General features: G+C 40.3%; 3 protein-coding genes across 3 annotated transcripts in view; all 3 read left to right on the forward strand.

The window, feature by feature from the left end:
* The window catches only part of c21h2orf76 (chromosome 21 C2orf76 homolog), an 8777-nt gene extending 5937 nt beyond the window's left edge, over positions 1–2840 (forward strand). The window contains exon 6 of the mRNA XM_030125086.1: positions 2829–2840. The gene's annotated coding sequence lies outside the window, so the exon portion shown is untranslated. The remainder of the gene's footprint in view (positions 1–2828) is intronic.
* dbi (diazepam binding inhibitor (GABA receptor modulator, acyl-CoA binding protein)) lies at positions 794–5893 on the forward strand. Its single transcript, XM_030125087.1, has 4 exons — positions 794–933; positions 3812–3929; positions 4677–4739; positions 5604–5893. Exons 1-4 carry the CDS (start codon positions 919–921, stop codon positions 5675–5677), a joined length of 270 nt encoding a protein of 89 aa, XP_029980947.1. The 5' UTR covers positions 794–918; the 3' UTR covers positions 5678–5893.
* A 1074-nt stretch (positions 5894–6967) lies between these two features.
* On the forward strand, positions 6968–10944 carry LOC115412514 (hereditary hemochromatosis protein homolog). The gene is made up of 2 exons (XM_030125076.1): positions 6968–7152; positions 8958–10944. Exons 1-2 carry the CDS (start codon positions 7095–7097, stop codon positions 9932–9934), a joined length of 1035 nt encoding a protein of 344 aa, XP_029980936.1. The 5' UTR covers positions 6968–7094; the 3' UTR covers positions 9935–10944.
* Positions 10945–18694: the final 7750 nt, after the last annotated feature.

Below are 18694 nucleotides of genomic sequence, written 5' to 3' on the forward strand. Positions count from 1 at the left end.
TTTTCCATTAGGTGTGAGTACAGACCAGTAACCCTCACTATAGGGTTAATAAGAAAACCTTCAGTTTGGGGTTAAAACCTATAATAAGTAGTTTAGTTTTACTTCAAAGTAAACATTCTCAATAAACAACCTCCCAAGTAATTTTCTATTTCACTTTTTTAAACCTTTATATTTTCATCTGGAAGTTTTTATTGTTTATGTGAAACTTATGTCTTAAACGTGGGAATTATACTAATGTGATGTACAGTTTGTGTCCAAACTCAACCACTGTCAACAGTGATTTATTCAAGAAAATGATCAATAATAATAATAATAAATAATAATAATAATATACATACATACATACATATATATCAAGTCAGGTATGAACAAGTAACCATGCAATACTACTAATTGTAGTTTTAGAAAATACTCAGTAAAAATAAAATCAATAAATGAAGGTGATGGACAGAATAATATACTAAACACGTTTAATGTACGAAAGAAAATCACATTGAATTTAAAAATTGTAGTATTATTTCATATATTTGTATAGATTTTTATTTTAGAGAATTCAGCTGAAGTTTAGTCAGTTTTTAAGAAGTTACACATTAATACAAAAAATCTAAATCTACAGATCTGTCAACCTAGAACAGTCTACACTTTTTTTTTTGTTCTTGGTTCATAAAAGAAGCGTCATGTTTGTTAGATCTCCAGCCGTGATTGGCTAAAATGCTTCACGCCACCCAATAAATGACCGTGATTTGTTGTCAGTTATAAATCTATCCAATAGCCTGGGTCAGTTGGGCGCGTCAGGAGGCGGGTCTTGTGTAGCGGTAGTATCGTGTGCGCAGCCCCGGTCCGACCTCTCCCTCCCTTCGCCATCATCTGTTCGTCCGTGTGTGGAACCTGCTCCTCTTCTCCGACCCGTAACCGAAGATGGCTGATCTCCAGGTGGGTACGAAGCGGGCAGGCATCGCGGAACGGGTGTTTATTCCGCCGTTTGTCCCGGTAACATGTTCAGAGAGCTGCCCGTTAGTCGGTGCAGGTTTTAGCTAACGGAGCCTCGGTGGAGTCTGTGAAGTCAGCACACGGTTCATGAATAAAGATCAACCGACACTAAAATGCATCTAAATAAATGATTGTACTGAGTTAGTGGTGAGTTAAATGACTTATTTATCAGCTCGGTAACATTATGTCGGTGCTTGAATCGTTTTATTGGTGTTCGTGACATGTTGGTCCTCAGCTTTCCCACGCTCCCAGGTCACATTTGAACGCAACACAAGAAGTGATCGTTCATTCAATAAAATATACTTTAAGTACTTCACTGTAAAATACTTATATTTTGACAAGTGCGACTTTAACGCAGTATTTTTTTTTTACTCGTGGAGCATTATCAGTGAAACTCTGATAATCAGTCAGGGTTTTTATTCTTATATGTATGATTTTGACTAATTTTACAGCTGTGTTTTTAGCTCTAATGTTTTATACATGAATGATTAAAAACCTGTTAAAAGTAGTTTCATTATATTTACTTGAGTAAAAGTGAAAAGTACAGCCCTCAGAGTATTACGACATATTACAGTCCTCGGAGTATTACGACATATTACAGCCTTTACGTCTTTTCTTAGTCTTTTATCCTCTTTCATCTTTTACTTTGTTTTTGTCTTTTTTAGCCTTAAAGGTTTTCCTTATGTTTACAGTTTATTTTACTTAAAAACTTTTCATATTTTCATTGTGTTGGATTGTTTTTTTTTCTGTTGAAAGTCTATTCTGTGTTTAATTTATTCTTCTTTTTTTTTTCCTTTGTGATGATGTGTTTTCTAGTGAATCCAGAATTATAAAAAGTTAACTGAGGAAGATCATGTGAAATGAAACTCATAGATTTGTGGTTTTCAGTGGACGGGAAGGAGATGAACGCCTGTAGAAAGTAAAGCTCAGTATTTACCCCTGAGGCGATGTGTAGAAGGAATAGAAGAATAAAAGTGAGTTCAAGTACCTCAAATCTGGTCAGTACTTCTACAGTTGAATCTGTTAAAATCTGTATGTGGAGAGTAAATATTGTCAGTATCGTGCATGTGTTTGTGATTTTATGGTTTGATTTAGTTTGTTCTTGTATTGGAGTATTTTTCATAGTGAGTACTAGTACTTGTCCTTCTATGCGGCTGAATGCTGGGTCACATGTCTCATTCAAGTATCGATGATAAAGGTAAAGTTCAGTCCAGTTTGTGATAAACAGATCTCATTTTGACCTTTGACCTCCAGTCATGAAGGTGTGGCGTGTAACACGACCTTTACTCCTGATCTGTGATTGCCACCATCTGCAGGCGTCTGTTTCTTCATATGACATCTGCAGGTTAACATTAACGGCTGAGTTGGTTGAACTGGTTTAGAAAATAATACTCAGCCTGATGATGCAGTCAGTGTTTTTTCAGTAAATAGGACCATTTTGACATCACTAAGGTGCAGATTATACACTGTAGCTGATTAGAAGGACCGGTCTCATACCAGAGGGTTAGGAGTCCATGCTTTATCTCTAATATATGAAAACATCCAAACTGAGGTAGAAATAACCGTTCTGATCAGTAAATCTGAGGCAAATGTCTGATTAAAGTGACCTTCAGCTGTGTGTTGTATGTGTTGTGTAGTTTCAGTCCTGGAGGATCAGTTCTGTGTTTTATTTGAGACCGGCCTGTGAGCGGTGGCGTCTTGGATCCGTTCAGTGTTTCATCAGTCGCCACCGTCGCCTTTGGCCCAGTTGGATCTGAATGGACTCCTAAAGCCCAGCGGGTTCAGCCTCAGCTGAATCAATGGGCTGATTGTGTTTCAGTACTGAAGGGTTATCTGAGGTCAAAGGTCAATGCAGCCAAAGCTCTGTGTTTTCAGAAGGAGGGGACGGAGTTTAACAGTGATCACAGACGCCTTTAAAAGTTCAGTAATTAACTCAAATACAACATGTGACACAATTTATCCCTCTGGTATCATCGAGGTCCTTCTAAATCAGACTAAAGCGTATAATATGCACAGTGGGGTACTAATGTCAGAATGTTTTTCATACAGTTTGTTTATTTTTACTTTTTTATATATATTTTTATTTCATCAACTTGAGGCATAAACAAAAATACCAAATACTCGATAACTGACATATTCTTAACCCCTTAAATGTCATGTTTGTAATGTAAACAAACATTGAATTTCATCAAACATATCAGTGCATCCCTAATGATGACATCTTTAGCCTGATCACCCAGCTATATGTGCAACTATTTCATTTATCAGTTGGTTTAATTGATTTTTTTTTTTTTTTTTTTTTTTTTTTAGGTAAAATGACAGGCTCGCTTCTCAAATTTGCCAAATATGTTCAGTTTTCTTCCAGAAAGTTATTAGTGAGGAATTAAATGGACTTGTATTGACATGTTCAGTGAATGAATGAATATCTGTTGATTATGAAAAGTTCCTTAGTTCCTTTTCATAGTTTTTTGTCTTGTTTTTTTGTGTGTTGCACCACTTTCATCTTTTTTACTGTTTTCTTCTTGTTGTGTCTTAATCATTAATAATATCAGGTTTCTTCAGCGTTCACGAAAACCCACTTTTTGCACTTGACCCTTGTATTTGTGCACATTTCTTACCTAGTATTTTATATTTAGTCCCATATTTGATACTGTATTTTATTATGGTCATAGTTCTATGTATATAGTTAGTATAATTTTATAGTTCATTTTTATAGTTTTATTTTTGTGCTCATTGATGTTTTATCTTTTTTTAAATATCCTACTGTATTATTCAGCTGCTGTGACAAACCCACCTCTGACCTTTGACCTTTGGTCCTCAGGCGAAGTTTGATGCGGCCGCGGCTGAAGTGAAACAGCTGAAGGCAAAGCCGACAGACGAGGAGATGCTGAAGGTTTACTCTCTGTTCAAACAGGCGACAGTAGGAGACGTCAACACAGGTAGGACACACACACAATAACACACAACAACACACCACGTCCATATAAAATAACTGTTATTAATCCAATAACTGTTAATAATCAGATAATTGTAATAATCAGATGTGATGTGTTTACAGTCACTTCAGAAGTAGGATAATCCATAAACTCTGGTTTAGACGTTTCAGTCCATTATTGGATTTATTTCAGAGTTTGAATGTACGTAGTGACATAGAATCGAACTTCCTGTTATTTTCTTCTATGTCACTTCTGTTTCTGTGATTTAATAGTTTTTCCACATGTTCAGATGTAACAGAACTAAATAAATCAGATGAACCTGCATACATGCATGAAGACATGGGAGTATTGGGGACAAATCCAGGTGTGTTAATCTGATTTATTGTAATCAGATTACTGCTGTTATCTGAGAAAACAGATCAGATTAGACTGTTTACACGATCAATAATAATCAGATACTGATCAGAGTATTAGTGTGGATGTAAATGGGGTCAGTTTCATCAGTGTACATCTGTAGACCTACATCTGAAAATACATTAATGTAAACATATTAAATGATGGGGCCTAAGATGGTGCCCTGAGGGATCCCATTCTTAATTTAATGAAACAGATTTATGATCAATAATAATGTGATACCTCCACTAATCAGATACTGATCAAAGTATTAGTGTGGATGGAAACAGGGTCAGTGAGAGACATTTTCCATCATCTGATTGGACAATGCTGATGTCCGGTGTCCTCTCTCTGCAGCTCGTCCAGGGATGTTGGACTTCACCGGTAAAGCCAAATGGGACGCCTGGGAGAAGCAGAAAGGTATGTGTTAATTTTAAGAATTGAAATTGAAAAGTTATTTGTCTCATTATTTAAAAATACCCAAAGCACCTCGGGGAAACTTAAATAACGCTGCTGTATCTGTATTCTGCGTTTTCCAAATAACCTTTTTTTTTTTTAAAATAATTTCCATGCAAGTTCATTCCACTTCATTTTGTGCTGTTTAAAGTGTCACCACTAGATGACAGTGTTGTTCTGTTACACTGGTCTACAGTCTTTTTTAAATAAAGGATTCAATGTGCTAAATCTTACATACTTTAATAAGATGAAAAGCAAATGATCAAAGTGCTGTTTTCATCTATATAATAAAAGCTAAGTGGCCTGTGTGTGTGTGTGTGTGTGTGTGTCTGAGGGGAAAAAAATCCAGAAAGAGCTGACTGCTGCAGTTTTGCATACTAATGTATTTTTGGTCAAGGAAGACAGTTGTAAAAACGGCAAGTTGATAGGACCAATATTTTGGGAGATAGTTGTAATTTTGGAATACAATAGCCTTACAGTCACACTGCTATGGTCAGAACGCTTTGGTGGTGACTGCTGGACAAATGTGGTACAGCATGCACAAATACACAACAGCAGAAAAACTACCAGATCTAGAACCAGTGGATCCCCACTGGTCAACACACTAGTTGTATATGATAGTGTTATTAAACATAGTGGTTTATGTCCATTTATCCAGTAGGTTTATAAATGTTCCAGTATAAAGATGAGTGACTCAAACTTGGTAAAATTTCTAAAGTTACTCAAAGGAATTCACTTCACATTACATGGATTTACTTCTGCTACATTGAGCTGCTCAGTGTCAACGGATGCAGACGTTTGATGAAATGTTGGTTCTTGTTCCTTCAGGAAAGAGCAAAGACGACGCCATGAACGAGTACGTCAGCCTGGTGGAGGAGCTGAAGCAGAAGTACGGAATTTAAGGAAAGCACGTTTACTGAGCGCTGCTGCAACGCCTTAAAGCAGAGGAGTGGCCTTAACATGTGAACCATACGGTGGATATAGAAGTCACCGTGGAGAACAACCACTGCTGGACAAACAAACTGACCCCATGTGACCCTGACTGACCAGTTACCTTGTATCGGATCATGTTTTCTACGAGAGTCCTGTCATTTCAAATAAACCTTTCTTCATCTCTAGTCTTTGTCCTGTTCTGTTTCTATTAGTAGTTAAAGTATCGACTGTTCTGTTTATAATGAACCATGTATGAAGAATATTCTGACTATAATACACACCTAAACTGAAAGTCTGCATCTGGATTTGACTCAGATACTTGAGATTCTTCAAATGACTGAAGTGCTGATGGATATTGAAATAAATATTTAAAACACCTGTAAATTCCTTTTTGTGTTTCAGACCATTAAAACTGACCGTCCAGAGGAGTTTCAAACATTTACTTAACCATTCATTGGCACCCCCTGGTGGTCAATCGTTGCACAGATCTATAATATGTGCCTATAGTGCATCTTTACAAAAAATTTTGCAAAATCTTCTAAAAAAGTGTTTCAAACCATTTAAAATGACCATCCTGAGGTGTTTGAAACATTCACACTAACCTGAACAGTAAACTCAGGTTGTTTATACAGTATTAAATATGTATCTATTCAACTAATCACTACAGAACAGGTGGGAATTGAACTCATAACCTTTAAGTTCCAGACCTGATCCAGAACCCATGGAGCTACAAGGAGACCACGCCCCCTTCCAGCTGTTCAGGTAAAACAGGACTTGACCAGAGTCAGTCCTGATCCTGACCTGCTTCAGTCTGTTCTCACCTGGTTCAGTGGGAATCAGTTCCCCTCCGGACAACAGAACTGAACAGAAGAGAAGAAAACAAAACCGAAAACCACAGAACCGAACAGAAGAGAACGGAACAACAGAATAGAACCACATAGAACAGAACCAAACAGGATAGCATAGAACAGAACAGAGTCTCTTCTCAAGATGGCACTGCCAGTATTACTACTACTACAACCTTCTACTTCTACTACTACTACTACTACTACTACTACTACTACTACACTAATAATCCTTTCTACGGTGAAATCCAACTCACTGCCTTTTTCTCTTCTCTCATAAGCATCTTTCTTATCATGTGTATCAGTACTAGTGTTATTTACACACTTCCGCCTTCGTGTTCACACACATTTTGTTCAGGAAATGACCTGAAACCTTCATGTGAAACTGGACTCCTCTGTTATTAAACACTGTTCCCAGTTGTGGCTGGTCTGTTCAAAGTTCTTTAATCTGCTCTTATGTGCTACATCAAGTCAAAGCGAAAGTAAAGAGGCAGACAGAAGCAGACGGACAGATTACCGATCAGCAGCCGATCAGATCAATATGTTGGTGATCCAGCTGATGTGTGTGTCTCTGCTGTGTGGTCATGTGATCAGCTCAGGTAAACACCGACCGTTTGTCATCTTTAACTGAACTGAAACAGTCATGAACGAGGCTAAACTGTGTTTACTAAGGTCAGGTTGGCAGTAGATTGGCAGATTCAGACTTTGTCCGTTAATAGCGAACAAACAAAAGGACCACAAAGCACATATGTTACCCTGTTGTGATCTTGGTTATGCTGGCAGCATACTACAACATCATTTCAGCAGAAATTTCACCCGCATTTCGTTACATCACAAAGTATTTGCTTTCGTCAACAGGACCGTTATGCACAGACGTTTAGGGACCGTCTACAAAGTGCTCAAACGCAAATAGTGGGAAATACGCTTTTGCTGAAGGAGGGACATTTTAAGTAATTCTTCCTCAATCGCTCCGCCCACAGAGGGGGAGGAGCCTCCATATTCACAGCCCATGACAAGGACACCTCCTGTTGTGTATTTATACCTCCTACTGCCAAGTTTACGTTAGTAATGTGTTGACTTCAGTTTGTTTGTTAACTTTAGTTTAGTTTGTTTATTTACTTCCTTTTAGTTAGTGATTTACTTCTATTAAAGCACAGGTGTCAAACATGCGGCCCGGGGACCAAAACCGTCCCGCCAAAGGTTCCAATCTGGCCCATGAGATGAATTTAGAAAGTGCAAAATGCAAAAATTACCCTTAAGATATTAACAGTCAAGGGCATCAAACTCAAAAATAACAGCATAATAACCTAGAAATAGTGACTCCTAATTTTCTTCTTAGTTTAATGTGAGAAAAATAAAATGATATTATGCCTCTAAAGAATGACAACACCAATTTTTTTCTCTTTGATTTTTTGCAAATAACATTACATTCTGATATCCTTTAATAATAAAATGTCAATAACCTGAAAATGAACAACCTGGAATGTCTAAAGAAAAATAAGTGCAATTTTGACAATATTCTGCCTGTTTTGTGCCTTGGTAGATCTGATCTGTAATGTACATGTAGAGTCATAAGTTGAGACAGAATATTGATAAAATTGCACTTGTTTTTCTTCAGAAATTTCAGTTTTTTCCCAGTTGTTCACGTCTTTTTTGTTTTGGATAGAAATAGTTTCATCATCTAATCTTATTTTTTTGCACTAAAAAATTTGGAGTTGTCATTATTTATAGGTTATTATGCTATTATTTGATTGGTCCGGCCCACTGGAGATCAAATTGGGCTGAATATGAACCAAAATGAGTTTGACACCCCGGTATTAAAGGGTTTGAGTTTTATTTCCAGAACACTTTATTTCTGTTTTGTTGGAACTATGACAGACTACTATGTCCAGGAAGCATTTCAGTAATGTCCAATCAGAGCTTCAGTTTCACCTGTTTTACTCAGTTTAAAGCCTCTTAGATTCATGGGTACTGTAGTATGTAGAGTCTGTGTTTGTAGTCCAGGTCAGAGGATGACCTCAGATTATTTAACAAACCCACTGTTTATTAAAGTCCTGGTGAAATGGCTCATAGACGTCTGTCTGCATTTGTACACATTCATACTGAGGGTATTCTAATAATACATCCATGAACACGACAGTGTAGAAGACAGTAATTTCCTGTTTCAGTGTCACATGGTCTCTCCATGCCCCGCCCCTACCTGCAGATCCTGTCTCATTCCGTCCAATGGGAGAAGTGAACACAAAGTCATCGAACTAAACACTGGACCAAAATTATCTTTGGGTCAGGTGTTTTGGGTTTTCTTGAAACACAAATTTCTTGAGCTTTTATTTTTATTTTTTGTCAGCCACTAGGGGGCTTCATATCCCAGGGATGTTTGATCAAAATGTTTTTCTTCTCACAGCCTCAGGTAGACACTCCCTGTGGGCGTTGGCCTCCTACATCTCTGGGTCCACCATGTTCCCAGAGTTCACGGTGGTCCTAATGCTGGACGACATCCAGGTAGCCTACTTTGACTCAGAAGTGGATGGGATAAGGAGGACCGCTGCCACCGAGGTGGAAGTGGACCTGTTGCAGGACAAAGTGTTTGTTCTGCGGGACATGTGGAAAAGCATGAGGAAGAGGATGAACCTGGCCAAACTCCACCTTAACTTGACGACAGGAGTTCATGTCCTGCAGAGGCTGGCAGGCTGCGAGGTGATGGATGGGCAACCGGTGCTCATCATGAACAACGCCGTCAACGGCCAGGACGTCGACGGTGTGATGTTCAATATGACGCACTTCGCTCTGTTCAGACGACCGAACTGGGTGATCCACTGGGACGACATGGAGTGGGCATTCATCCAGACACTGTACTCTAACATCTACCTGCCGGCCTGTGCACAGACTCTGAAGATCCTGTTGAATCGAGAAAAACGCCTTGTGATGCGTCGGGTTCGACCTCATGTTCACTTCCTCATGAAGCAGGTGGTGGGCGGGGCTCAGCTCACCTGCCTGGCTACAGACTTTTACCCCCGCCACATCAACCTGACACTTCTGCGGAACGGCCGAGCGATAGATGAGGAGCAGCTGACGGGTGGTGCTGTGCTGCCCAATGGTAACGGTCTGTACCAAGTGAGGAAGACTCTGACGGTCAGCGTTGAAGAGCTGAAGCTGAAACACAACTACACCTGTGTGGCGTCTCACCTGAGCCTGGACAACCGGCTGCAGGTGAGCTGGAGGGCGGAGTTCTCCCGCTCTCACAAGATCCCCATCATCTCAGTTCCTGCCAGTGTGGCGCTCACTGCCGGTCTGCTGGTGGTGCTACTGTGGTGGAGGAGGAGGAGGTCAAAGGGAATCGCCATGGAAACACAGGAGCAGCAAGTAGAGCCAGAGCTGTGAATGAAGGATGTTCAGGCGATCTGAGAAAGTGAACACACCGAAGTCCAGGGCAGAACCTGAATTAAACTAAAAGTGTAAATTACGCAGAATTCGTTATGTCAGTGAGACTCGTTAACGACAACGACAGTAGAGCCGTTTGTCATGAATCAGCAGCAGTAAATCTAGTCACATGGATTCATTATCCTTCTTTCACCACCAGTTTATCTCACTCTCTCACTCAATACCATTAAATAGTGTTTTTAAGTGATGCAACAAGCGTGACCTTTGACCTTCTGCCACCAAAATTTCTTCAGTTCATCCTTGGATCCAAGTTTTGCGACATTCTGTCAAACTGTTTGTGAGATGTTGAATTTTAGACATAATGGAGACACATCTTGTCATAGAAATGAACCAACACATGTAAAATATGTTTAGTTCAATAAACAGAAGCTTTGAAGGTTTTTAGTTTAAGGGTTTTACTGATGGTGCTGTGGTACAAGTGGTGCTGGTTTTGATTTTTCAGAAAGAGTGAGGCTGTTGCATTTGTTTAGTGAATTTCTTCATCTGATGGACATGATATAAAATGACTTCCTGTGTTGAAAAGGTCAATTGAACTTGGACTGTACCACCCTTGCTATGAATGGACTGTTCCAGGTCCCCCATGATTGGTTCGATCCACACTGCACAGCCAGTTCACGCCGCTGTTCAGGTTTTGCACATATGTCACATGATCACATGGTTTTCTGTTTATGATGCCATACTGGCAGGCAAGCTTTCCTTGGATCGTACAATTGCCCATTGTTGGTGATATTTATCTTTCTCCTGTGTAGATCTACAATAACATAAAGCTTTAAGCAGTGTGATCATGGTAACCACATGTGTTGCGATTGGTTGCAATAGATGAGTTTCATGTGACGTATGCATACATTAAGTCTAGGAGGCGGAAGTCACACCGAGTTCGTAGTGTGTTAAATGATGGACCTGCTAAACTCCTGTGTGCCGTTTATTCCTTAGCTTTCACCAAGTATAAGTTAGGCATACAGACCGCTCGGTTCCATTGGTGGCAGCGGTGGTTCTGTTCTGCCGATCGCTGTTTATAGTTATTACCGTGGTTACCGTAGCTTCTCAGTATAGTTAGCCTGTGTGCCTGTTGCGCTTAGCAGCGTGGAAAAAAAGAATTGTCATCATGTGGTACGGTGATGAAGACCCCTTTAAACCTACCAGGAGGGCTTCCCCTGACCTATCACCCTATAGAGACAGAGTGATTGTGGATCTACCTGCTCCCTTTGCTGGCGATGGCAGCCAGAGTTTCCTCAGCTGGAAGTGGCAGTCAGAGCTACAGCGGGTGACACTGGTGAGTTCAGTGGGGAGCTGGTGACAATACTCCCCACCCGTCTGTGCAAGTCTGCTTTTCTACTATGGGACAGCCTTCCCGATGCGCTCAAGTCAAATTATGCGGCAGTGAAAGAGAAGATGGGATTGGCTTTTGGACAGAGACAGTTAATGGACCGTTTTAGAGCTAACATATTGGCTCGTTCATGAGTTCCGGGGGAGAGCCTGGAGGTGTACAGCTGATGTGAGCCGGCTGGTAGCTGGTACTCGTGTTTTTCCCTCCAAGTTGCGCATGCATCACTGTTGTTAGTAACCATTGAAACTCATCTATGGTGCCTTTATGACAAGCAGACATACTCGCAAATAACAAAACACGCAAACACGAGTCCAAAGAAAAACATGATATAAGGCAACAGTTCTGACTTTCTGGATCCAGATAACGTGCCTACCAATATGGCGGTGTAAACAACAATCACATGACCAGTGACGTCAGCTGCAAGTCCTGAATAGTTCAGGCTTAGAAGCATAACTGTTCACAGATGGTTTTGCTTGTTCCAGTGTTTTCACAATTTCAAGAGTGCATCCATTGACTGTAAGTCCTTTGTTCTCATATAATGTGTGGAATATATATTTATTTGTATTTAATAATGAGTTACCTTAATGATAGTTCTACCTGCTGTGCATAACTTATATACTAAGTCTGTTAAGTTGCTGATGTTAGCATACAGCTATGAGGTGACAAAGTTAGTGCTAGACCAATGTAATATATAGAGTGTAAGTGTTTGGATGTATGTGTATCTGTCAAGTACAACGTTATGATGATGTTATAATTATAGTACAGTCTACTCTCGTTAAACCGCCTGCCGTTATACCGCCATTTCCGCTTATCGCCATCCGCCAGCCCAGTTCCATGCACAAACAACACTTATACCATTGATTTCCCGACCGTTATACCGCCAGCGGCGCGGCACCTCCGAGGTGCGCCGCCGTGGCACCTCCGAGGTGCGGCTCCCAGTGTTGTCTTTTCCGTGGAAACCGGGTCGAAATGGCTCTTTGAGTGTTAAAGGTTGCCGATCCCTGCCTTACAACATAACAGAATCAAGATTTATTTAGAAACGTAATTAGAACGGGTTAACGGAGGCAGCATAGACATCATATAGTAAAGACATGCACATTATGGACGCAACCCGTTGTAACGCCATTTTCGCTATACCGCCAATTTGGCCGTGAACGGAAGTTGGCGGTATAACGAGGGTAGACTGTAGTAACTTTCCATGTGTACAGCAGATGCCCATATAGACTTCAGCATAACATTGTGTATCAGACCTCTGTTAGTGATTGTTGTTTTATGTTATTGTAGAAACCACTCATCACTCGTCCTATGTTTCATCCAATGTAACAACCAAGAATATTGAAGAATAAAGCCATATAAAGACATTCTGTGATCTGACCGTCACTTAATGGTGGATTTCATAAAAGAGAACCCTAAGTAATCAAGAAGAACACAAACTTCTTTTCATCCTGTAACTCAGATATTCAGCCAACAGGTGAACAACACTGGTTGTTCAACATCTTGTTGGTTCATTTGTGTATAAATGGGTGACAGCGGTCATCAGGTCCTGACTCAGCTGGTCTGGATCCAACTGAAAGCATCAATTCACTTCCTGTTTGTCCCGGACAGATTAGCAGCAAGAAAACATAACAACAGAAACACATCGACTGCAGCAGATACTGAAACACTGCAGAACTGAAGACGACGCTGATGCCGACGTCAACGTCAAGAGTCGAAGTTAAAGAGAAAGTGATGGAAACTGAAGTTGCAGAGACTAATCAACTTCTTTTCTTCCTTCCACCTGTGAATGCTCTAAGAGTGTTGAGCTAAAGACTTAGTGGGTGTGAAATGTACAAAACCTTTATTATATTTGCAAATACAGAAAGGTTTCCTGTTTTTTCACATCTGGACCACATTACACCAGGTCTAATGTGTAGATTTAAAATCATTGGTACTAGACTATTTAAATCTGGACTAGGTTATTAGAGAACTGCAAGTCACATAAATAAGACATTAAAATAAACCTTCAAGACAATGACAAGAAACAAAAATTGTCAAATGAAAGTACTGGCATTTTGAATTCTTTGATTCAAAAATGATTACTGTTTTTCAGATTCACTTACGTTACATTTACTGTATGAAGTCAAACATCTGGTCATCTTTATTTCTGGTGTTAAACTACAGATACAACTCATGAAGTTTATTTGACACAAACAGAAAGTGAATAATATGTTTTTCCAACAGTCTGTTCTTAAGCTTAATGCCAGAAATGAGGTTCAGTTTGTGTCTTCAGTAGCAGAGTGGTGTTGGCGGCATTGGGGGAGTTGGTAGCGTTGGTGATGGTGGAGTTGGTGGCACTGGTGGAGTTTCTGGCGTTGGTGGAATTAGCAGCGTTGATGGTGTTGGTGGCATTGGTGATGTTGGTGGAGTTGCTGGCTCCTCCTCCACTCTGACTCATGGATCCACACTGTCTCCTGGATGGAAGACACTGCATCAGCCTCCACCTCCTCCACCGGATCTCATTCTGCACCTGAGGATTAAACAGCTCCTTCAACCATAGCTGGACTGATTTCTTGAGGAGCTTACACATAAACTTGCAGCTTCATGAGACAAGACTAAGAACTAAATACTATCATGTGAAACTAATAACTGTTAAAGACTAGCATGTAAAAGTGTTATAGCCTTTAAAACTGGATGTAAAACCAGTATCTTAAGGTTAAGGTCTGAGGTTAAAAAACTATGAACATTATAAAGATGATTTTTTTTTTTTTTTTTTTTACCAAATTGTTCAAGATGTGACAACTGCATAAAATAATAGAACTGTAAGAAGATTTTAAAGTGTGTGGTAAAATAAAGGCTAAAAACTGGATAAAAAGGTTCATTTTGACCATTTTTGACCAAAATGTTGAAACTTGAAAACTGGATAAAAAAGTACAATTACCAGTGTTTGGTAAAATCATGGCTTAAAAAATGCTCATATATTTTTGGGACAAAATTGGTCTTGTTCTTCATGTGACAGATGACAAGATCAAAATGAATGTGAGGGTTATAGTTAAGGTCATGTCTTTACTGACTCAATCCAGTGTATTTCTGCAGGTGGACAGGATCAGGTTTCTTGGAGATCTCTCTGGGTTTCCCTCAAGGCTCCAGTTTAGTTCCTGTTTTTTTCTGTTCATGAATTGTAGTAGCAGTAGTTTATTTGCTCATTAATTACTTTAAACAACAAACAAAAACAATATATCTATTGCTCCATATACAATGCAACCGAAATCCAGGATGAAGGCCTGGTTCAATAAAGCTGGTTCTTCATGCTGACAAAACTTCTGTGGAAATGTTGATAATGGCACAAGGAAGACATGATTAAATTTTAGTGGTGATCGGGCAGGGAAGCCCTGCCCCCCACCCCCGATCACCACCAAAATTTATTAATTTCTTCCTTGTGCCAGTATCAACATTTCCTGAAAATTTCTTGAAAATCTGTCCATAACTTTTTGAGTTATCTTGCTAATGTAGCAAGATGATTTTATAATAAATATATATTTTTTGAACATTCTCAAAACAGTTCAGTTTGACACGTATTTTATTTTTCTGTAATATTTTCAAACCATCGGTTGTTTGGTTCCACTTTTCACTTGTTGCGCGGGGGTAGTAATTAGTGAGACACACCCCCTCCTCCATGTGCGCAGCTCTCTCTCTCCTCCTCAGTTGGAACTGAGCAGCCTGCATGCTGGTGAGTCACGTTTAACTTGCTAAGCTAGCGGTTTTTAAAGTTAAGCTAGCTCTAAATGAGAGTTAAAAATACGAAAATAAACTTATAACAAGTAAAAATATAGTAATGTAATTGTATTAAGGGTTGTTTTTATTTCTGTTTCCCCCCATTTTGCTCATATAGGGAGCTGTGTCAAGAGTTGTGTCACTAATACATGCCTCTGCTGATCTGTTTTAAGGATTGTCTGTACATGTTCTTTTCTTTTATTTATGAAATCATATATAAAATAGTACTGTACTTTTAATGCTGGTTTTATTGTCATTATGTCGTTTTGTTTGCTTGAAAATTAAATGTACTAATATTAGGGATGGGAATCAAGAACTGGTTCTTTTTGAGAACCAGCTCCCAGTAGGTTGATTCCTTGGAATCGTTTGTCTGCCTGCTTAATGATTCTGCTTATCGATTCCGCCATCGTTGCACATGCGCAATGACGTCACACGCACGCATACTTCATTATTTTGGTCAGAATGTAGCCAACATGGTGTTGAGGCAGAAATGGTCTAAACAGACGACACCAGGTCCACTTACTTGTAACACTTGCTAAGCTTCCATGTCTTCAAAAGGGTGGAATCCCTCCAATATCCTCAAACATTTGTCCACAGCATGTGACTCATTTACAGGGATGTCACGTATTTGATACGATACTTAGCGCTAGTGAATGTGGCAGCAGAGTGAACGCAGGGCCCAGTTCCGGTTCCGGTGCGGGCAACAAACGCCGTATCCAAATACAAGTTTCCGAAGGTAGAGGAAAGGAAATGAGGTGCACAACAACGGGAGACAAGCTGAGTCGAACCGGTTCCACGTAAATGCAGCAATAGAGGAATTAGTAATGCGTCTGTAGTTTCACTTTCACTGCATGCCACCGACCCCGCCCCCCCAATTAGGGCCCGGCGTCATCTGTTATTATTATTTGTACATACTGTATATCAGTGGTGATTTCTCATAGACTGCAAGGGAAGCCCGGCTTCCCCTAAAATTATGAAAATTAAATGGTTAAATATGTTCGGTTGTGTTGACATTTTATTGACTACAAATGTGTTAGAACACGTTCATCTCAAAGACGAGTTCGTTCAGAATCAGCTTTATCACAAATCAACGGACTTGATGTTGTTCACTTCTCATACATTCCCGTTGCGCTGTTTTCTCAGTCGATCTCTGCTCAGTGCATTTGTCCGTAGACACCGGGCGTCTCTGGGCTTCAATGGGACTGAGTGAAACAGTTTTTTTCATTGCCTCAAAACTGGACGGTAATTGGATAAATGCCACGATGTTGTCCCGCCCCCGGACGCCGGGCGTTTCTGGGGGTGAATGGAGCTGTGGGCGGAGCTCGGCCGAGCTGGACGCCAGAATCCCACGTGCTGATTGGAGGATCAGTCGAAAGGCTGAATCCCGTTTGATTGACAGCTAGTTTGAGATCTACTCCTTCACTGACACAGTTCAATTTAATACTGTCGCGCATTCTGCTGTGAAATCAAGAGAGAAACCACTACGAAATTACTTGTTCATTTCCTGCACTGTAAATAAAACACACTCATTGTACTTCCTTCTTTCAATTTAACAATTTCAGTGTTTTCTTGTTTCACTTACATAATTCAATCGTTTCTTGTTCGAGTTTAATATCGTTTTGTAGACAGTTAAATCAATCAAACTGTCGGCTAGGTCGGAGTGAAAGGAGCATCTCTTGTTTAAAAAGGCTGAAGTCTTACACTCGCAACACAATGGGCCAAGGCAATCTAAGCAGCCCAGCTCTGCTGGACATTGAGAGGACACTGGTCAAGTCCCTGGAAAAGATGCCTACTTGGTACGATAAGATCACTGAGCATTTTCTTAAAAAGGAACGGAGGGCTGAATGTATGCTTAAATAACTTGACAACTTTTTTTTTTTTTTTTTTTTTTGTGATGTAAGCCGACAATGAGCTTCCCCTGTCTGATAGACGAGCAGCCGCCACTGCTGTATATGTTATATTTTCTGTGCAGAGATGGAAATATAAAAGGCAGTTAATGCAAACACACCCGTTTGTTCTCTTTTATTCCCTCACCCAATGAGAATCGATAAGAGAATCAATAAGTAATCGGATCGATAAGCAAAATCGATAATGGAATCAGAATCGTTAAATTCGTAAGCTTTTATAACAATGTACCTCCGAGTTAGAGCTGAGCAGCCTGCGTGCTGGGAGCCCTATCAGAGTTGTGTCACTAATACATGCCTCCGCTGATCTGTTTTAAGGTGTTTAAAGGCATTAAAAGCTGTGAGTACTACAGTCTTGTCTGGTGTCTTCATACTTGTATGATGGTGACTGAATGAGCCATGCTACACTAACAAACAAACAAACAAACAAACAATCAAACAAACACGCATGCACACAATGCAAAGCAATCACAATACCTCCTGGCGGAGGTAATAAAAGTATCAACTGTTCTGTTTATAATGAACCATGTATGAAGAATAATCTGTGACTATAGGCCCTTTCCCACCAAAAGGCCCAGGAACTTTATTACCAGGAACTTATTTACCAGGAACTTTTTGGGGTAAAAAAGTTCCTGGTAACTGCGTTTCCACCGCACCCGAAAGTTCAGGGTAATTTATTCAAATCAGGTTGATGATGTATGAGGGAGCAGTAAAAGAAACTGTAGTCCTGTTCATGTCCATTCACAAACTAACCTCTAGCACAATAAAATGACACGCTACTTTAAGGGGACGGATTGGGTTTAACATTTTACTGGTTGTTGAATCACTTAATCCATCTGGAATACATTTTAAATGAACCATCATTACATATCCTTAATTTGTATTTAAAAATGGTAGAGCATGTATTTTCAACTTCTCATTCCTTAAAGCTATACCTACCGATGTGGCATTTCTCACAGCACTTAGTAGAAGTTTGAACATGAACAACCCGCCTCCCTCCAAAGCCCCGCCCACTTCCCTCTGCCCGAGCTCTGAGGCTCTCCTCCTCTCACCTGATGCACACAGAGGAAGCAGAGGCAGAGGTCTGGTCCGCTTCGGTGTGTCCGCGGACCCCTCCCTCAGTAATCAGATACATCATCCACCTGCCGCGGGCCCGTGGCCCCTGTTCCATCAGTAGACTCTGTATTTAAAGGTGTGGTCTGTGCAGTACTGGGTCAGTGTCTTCACTGCACCACGGAGATGAGGTGCCCCGGTGACGGGCGCGCGCACTGTGAACACGTGGCCTCCGCAAATTTTTCCGTGGACATTTGAGGTTTCATAGTCCATACATTTATCATCCTACATTGTGTGACACCATGTACATGTACGTGTTTGAATCCCACGGTCATAAAAGCTGAGCTTTGTGCAGACCTGTTCAGTCCAGTACACCAGACTTCCGGACTTTTATCTCCATCCTTCATTCATCAGACTCCTGTTTGTTCCCCTTGGTTGTTGTTTCTGTACATAAATCCATTTTTTTCCTTCCACATATGCATTTGAGTTCTATCCATACACATCCTAGACAGTAGACTGTGGTCAGTGACAAGAGAAGCAGCGCGAGTGAAGCCTCAGATTCAGAGGTACACATATTGGATGCGGGGACAGCGATAATGGATCGGATGCTGGACGGCCATAATAGATGATTGACAGGAGGCTCAGTCAGGTTCGGCCAATTATTTC

This window comes from Sphaeramia orbicularis, chromosome 21, assembly GCF_902148855.1.
Source record: "Sphaeramia orbicularis chromosome 21, fSphaOr1.1, whole genome shotgun sequence".
Lineage (NCBI taxonomy): Eukaryota > Metazoa > Chordata > Actinopteri > Kurtiformes > Apogonidae > Sphaeramia > Sphaeramia orbicularis.

Coding starts and splice junctions, on each gene's coding strand:
- LOC115412514 (XM_030125076.1), top strand. CDS start 7,095: ATGTTGGTGATCCAGCTGATGTGTGTGTCTCTGCTGTGTGGTCATGTG. Junction 7,153..8,957: donor TGGTCATGTGATCAGCTCAG/GTAAACACCGAC, acceptor TTCTTCTCACAG/CCTCAGGTAGACACTCCCTG.
- dbi (XM_030125087.1), top strand. Junction 3,930..4,676: donor AGTAGGAGACGTCAACACAG/GTAGGACACACA, acceptor CTCTCTCTGCAG/CTCGTCCAGGGATGTTGGAC. Junction 4,740..5,603: donor CGCCTGGGAGAAGCAGAAAG/GTATGTGTTAAT, acceptor TTGTTCCTTCAG/GAAAGAGCAAAGACGACGCC.